The sequence below is a fragment of the Ascaphus truei genome, chromosome 20, assembly GCF_040206685.1.
Source record: "Ascaphus truei isolate aAscTru1 chromosome 20, aAscTru1.hap1, whole genome shotgun sequence".
Classification (NCBI taxonomy): domain Eukaryota; kingdom Metazoa; phylum Chordata; class Amphibia; order Anura; family Ascaphidae; genus Ascaphus; species Ascaphus truei.
Window position 1 is genome coordinate 20,244,299 of NC_134502.1, and position 5,427 is coordinate 20,249,725.

The 5,427-nt window shown below is 40.5% G+C and overlaps 1 protein-coding gene across 1 annotated transcript; it reads left to right on the forward strand.

The window, feature by feature from the left end:
• The first annotated feature begins 1,362 nt into the window (after positions 1 to 1,362).
• On the forward strand, positions 1,363 to 3,344 carry LOC142471380 (olfactory receptor 5G3-like). The gene has a single exon (XM_075578188.1). It carries the CDS (start codon positions 1,363 to 1,365, stop codon positions 2,314 to 2,316), a length of 954 nt encoding a protein of 317 aa, XP_075434303.1. The 3' UTR covers positions 2,317 to 3,344.
• The last annotated feature ends 2,083 nt before the right edge of the window (positions 3,345 to 5,427 follow it).

The window sequence follows — 5,427 nt, forward strand, 5'->3', positions numbered from 1 at the left end:
CAATCTGAGCTGTGTATCATAACGATGTGGTCACAATGATTTTGTGAGTGAATCAGGCTAAATACTTTATCGGTACCTGACCCTGACAGATCTGTGAATAATTCAAACAACCAGTCAGTGTGTTGTAATGTATCTCACAGCCCGATTATATCTACTCTTCAACTACAGTAGCCGTATAATTAAGTAGCACTGCCTGCAGAGGGTGATTCAAATACTCAGTTCTTTCCAGCATACTGTATGCTAATATTAATTGCAGCTGATCACAACTGCACAGCAATAATCTACAGTGTGCTGGAAAGTATGTAGTCTTTTGATAACCAACAGGTATTAGGTAATTAACACTGTTGAAGTAGCTCATTCATGGCAATCTACAGTACAAGCATAGACAATCTGTTACAATCTTTAATTTGTGGGAAGGTTAATATCTATATATATATATACCACTCTCATCTTAACTATATCAACTCATTGTCTATATTAAGGATTTTTTCATCTAAGGTTCTCTCCCAAAAGATATTATATGTGTCAGTCACTCTTCCTGATTTTATTATTTTATTTCTATATCTGCACATTGTCACTAATTCACTTATTATGTGTTGTAATATTTTTTCCGTAGTGATTTATTAAATGCTACATTTTAATAGCCTAGGTGTGCACAATTAATGTTCTTTCTTTGGATGCTCCACTGGCTTATTGATAGTGGATCCTCTTTATGTTAGTTACTGATGAAGGGAAATCCGTCCTTTTCCCATCCTCTGCAAAACTTTTTTAACAGAGGTGATGGGGGTGAGTTGACAAACCTACTGGGGGTAAAGGTACTTTTTGTGTATTTCAATGCAGCACCAACCATATATGCAGAGATTCTATACTATACAAGACATACAGTAATACAGGGATATTAGTGCAATTAGGGATACATTAAGTGTATAATACACACAGCAACAGGCAATATTAGGAGGATACAAGTCTATGCTTCGAAGAGTTGACTCAATGGCTATTACTCTATAGAGGATAAATCTTGATGTGCGAGTCTTGGTTATATTAATGCGCTACGGAAATGACTCAGTGTAAAGGTGACTTTATAGACTGGTCTTCAAGTTGGATTCCCAACCAGATTGTTTACATTATCTTGTATCTTTAATAGCAACATGTTTCCCATGTGTGTCTCTATCCTTAATCTGTTTTTATATTTATATAAACAAGTTTACAAAATACAATATAGCATAGAGAACTTTCTGTACCATTAATAGATCAGGGACTTTTATGTCTTAATTATTTTACGAGTCTCACTAAACACTTTTTTTTTGCAGCACGAGAGCTGATATTTAATTTGAAAATCTCCTTTTCCTCTAAGTTCTCACAATGCACCGGGAGAATCAGACCACGGTTACAGAATTTCTGCTTCTGGGATTTCCAGCCATTCACAACTTCAAGATTTTACTCTTCCTTGTCTTCCTTCTGTTATACATTTTCACCTTAGCTGGAAATGTCCTCATCATTGCCTTGGTGTCAACCAGTCACCAGCTCCAAACGCCCATGTACTTCTTTCTCAGTCACCTGTCCCTGTCTGACATCTTGCAAACCACAGATATTGTTCCTAACATGCTATATGTAATAATGGCAGAAGGGGCTATTATCTCTTTTGCTGGGTGTATCGCTCAATATTTCCTATTTGGTACCTCAGGAGGTGCTGAATGTTTGCTCCTTACAGTGATGTCTTATGATAGATACCTGGCCATCTGCCACCCATTGCGTTACTTTGCTTTTATGGATTTGAAGTTTTGCTGCCAAATGGTTTTCTGGTCTTGGTTCTTAGCTTTTATGGCAGCAACAAGTATGGTTATTTTGCTTTGTTCATTTCAGTTTTGCAACCCCAATGTCATTGATCATTTCTTCTGTGATCTTGACCCTCTCTTAGAACATTTTTGCTCAGAAAGATTCATTGTGGATACTGTAATCTTTTTTCTAGGTATCTCTTTCTTTATCTTCCCATTCACCTTCATCGTTGTGACTTATGTCTGTATCTCCCTCACCATCCTCAGGATAAAATCCATCACTGGGAGACAGAAAGCCTTCTCCACCTGCAGCTCTCACCTGGCCGTTGTGTTCACATATTATGGGACACTGATTGCTAAATATGTGATTCCATCCAAAGGACAGTCATTGACTGTAATGAAAATCAATTCACTTCTGTATACAGTTGTCATCCCGTTATTCAATCCCATCATCTATACTCTGAGGAACAAGGAGATCCAGGCAGCCCTGTGGAAATGTATCAGTATAAGGATACAAACATATTTCAGTAGCATGAGATAAACTACAGTAGGTCTGTTGTATCGGACTGTGTTCAAAGCGGTAACAACAATATAATTAATGTAAGATACAGTAGATGCAGTAAAGATTCTTTACTAACTATAATTTTGCTGTCACAGTATATTGACAATAAGGGAAATGTGCATCAATGAAGTTATGCGGATAACACATTCTTACGCTGTATACACACACAGCCTTAGCCTCACTGACCTTGGACTCCTACTTCAATCTGATTTTCAAGACTTAAATGACTGAATTTCCCAAAACAAACTGTTTTTAAATAAAGAAAAAACTGTGTCGATGGCATTTGGGAGTAACAGTCAGAACCAACTCTAACCCCATTCTAGCCCCTGTCACTAGTCTTAAGAATGTGGGATTTTGGTTTGATTCCCACTTAACATTTGGGCTGCATGTTGATACCCTGACATCCAAAACCTAGGTGTACTTTATTGGAACAAATCCTCCTTAAGTCCACTGGTCAGAAATCGTATCGCCCAGCAGATACTAATGTACATGATACAGTATATTGGGATATAGTATATGGTAGAACACCCCAAACTCCCTTTATCAAACTACAGTAGACACCCTCTCTAACTCAATATGCTGATTTCACTTACAATGTAAATACACATACATCACTACGAAATGCTCCAAGAACTAGATCGGCCATCACTTGAGTCCAGGCACCAAATACATTTTTCCTGTCATCTTCAAATACTTTCTGGACAAGCTACCTTGCAATCTGAACAAGCCCCTAACCCCTATCACATGCTGCTATTATCACCTGAGATCTGACTCCAAAAGACTATTCACGATCCGTAAGTTCAACAAGGAATCCGGACGCTCCTCCTTCTCTTACCCTGCACCTCACAACTAGAACAATCTACTTGGGACTCTCAAAGACACCATCAGTCTAAGTTCTTCAGCTGCCTCACTTTTAAATCTTGTCTGTAACTATGCCCATAATCATATCATCTTTAACTGTCTGTACATTGTATGTATAACTTCTGTTCATATAATGTAATGCTGTATTGTCATCACACATAACTAAGTACTTGAAAACGAGAGGTACTGTTACTCTCAAAGTATTATTTTCTGGTAAAACATTTGATAAATAAATAAATAAATAAATAATGTCAACACTTTTTTTCTCCTTGAGCATTAGTGATTGATTTGAGCAGTGATTATATGGAACTGAAAGTATAACAAAAAGTATAAAATATGTACAATTAGGAGCAAAGAAAATTCTTAATAGTACAGAGACAGAGCCCTAATACTCTTAATAGTACACAGACAGAAACTCAATACTCATTAGTACACACAGAGCCCTAATACTCCTTAGTAAACACACAGATTCCTCAGAAATGCAGATCACCTGAACCTTAATTGTGTTCATAAAGACCTGTGGGAGCAGAAATGTAACACATCTTTTATTCTGTGTTGAGGCGGTAAAGGGTTAACCAGGCTCTCAATAAAAGTCAAGCCCATGAATGGTTGTCACGGGAGACTCCTGTGGTGGGTAGGATCTCTGTGGCCAGAGCAGCAGGAGCGTAGTAGGGGTCACAAGCAGAGATCAGAGGCAGGCGGCAGATAGCGAAGTCAGGTAACAAGCAGAGGTCGGCAACGTGGAGACTGGAACAGGAGAGGCGTGGCAGGACAGGTCCGGGAGCAGGGACTGACAACAGGGAGCAGGGACTGAGAACGGGGAGCAAGGAACAAACAGGGACAAGCCAGATTACCAGCAAGGGCCTTTACTAAGAACAGAATCAAATACAGACAGGTACAGGAACAGATCAGGATCAGAGGCATGTGCAATAGGAGTCTGACTTGAAACGAAGGCAAGGGAAACAGACAGGAAACAGAACTATAAAGAGAGAGAGGAGCAACAAGAAGACAGACAGACAGACAGACGGACGGAACCCAGAGCAAACAGAAGGTAGCAGCACACCCGGTGGACAAAGAAGCTATGGCTAGGCAGGAGGTCTATGAGACCCTGACAATGATTAACCCTGATCCTTATGTATGGGTACAAGAGGGTTAGCTCTTGAGCCCAGTAACAATGTATCTTTGAAATATGAATTGTAATAAAGATATTTTTTGTGTTTTTATCTTTCAGGGCATGTCAGAGAGCAGGGATTGCTGGGGCATGATTTTCAAGGGGGATTTTGCGGAGGAATTGTCAGAATGTGCCAAGAATGTCTGGGTCCAGAGTTGCTGGATACCCCAAAAATGTACCCTGGAATCATGTCTGATTCTCGTATACATGTATGCACATTGTCCCGGTAATATCCCCCCTTGAAAACGCTTGTGTGACTCACCGCAAGGGTTCCCTGCTTCAGCATAGCCAGAAAGGTCAAATGAGACACAGGGATGAAAAGTCTCCATGTAGCTGTGGGCATCCCTAGGTAACATAGGGATACCCCAGTTAGTTCCAGGTAGCCCATAACCAGTATTAGGTTCATGGGTGACCCCCAACTGTAGATAAGGTTGTGGGGGAACTCTTAGAGTCCTGCTAAGCCCAATAGATGGTATGTGGGGAATACAGGCTGAAGGAATAAAAATACACTCCTCTATTCTATTCCCCATACCCAGGGTTTAGGGATGTATTAGATGTTTATTTTATTAATACATGTAATGTCATGCAATGTACAGGTGTACACTGTAAGGTAGTGAGCTTTTGGAACCGATGTCCCAGAGACTGCCAGGGCTGACTAATCAGGTGCCAGTAAGTCTGCTGGACATCGGAGTTAGAAGCAGCCAGAGGATGCCAGAGGTGTGAGAAGCCAATGAGCAGCAGGAAAAGGCTGAGTACCCAAGTCCAGTGATCAATGACAGTCATTCCAGTTGTTCTGCCAGACTTGGAGGAGCTTGTCACTGCGGGTGGCATTGAGGGAACCAAGGCTGGTCTCTGATTGGCTGCTCTAGAAAGTTCCCACACTCTGATTGGCTGTAGTATTTTGTGAATGGACCTGAGAATAGTATAAGGATTGATGCACCAATCAGATTCGTGTCTCCATCAAGAAAGAGCGCGGGCGGCTCTTCAAAAGTTCTCTTGTGCGAAGAGCAAGGTACCGGCTTCAGAAAAGTCTGGCTGTTCTAAGTCCATCTTTTTGC

Excerpts from the sequence above, each read along its gene's own strand:
- LOC142471380 (XM_075578188.1), top strand. The coding sequence starts at position 1,363 with ATGCACCGGGAGAATCAGACCACGGTTACAGAATTTCTGCTTCTGGGA.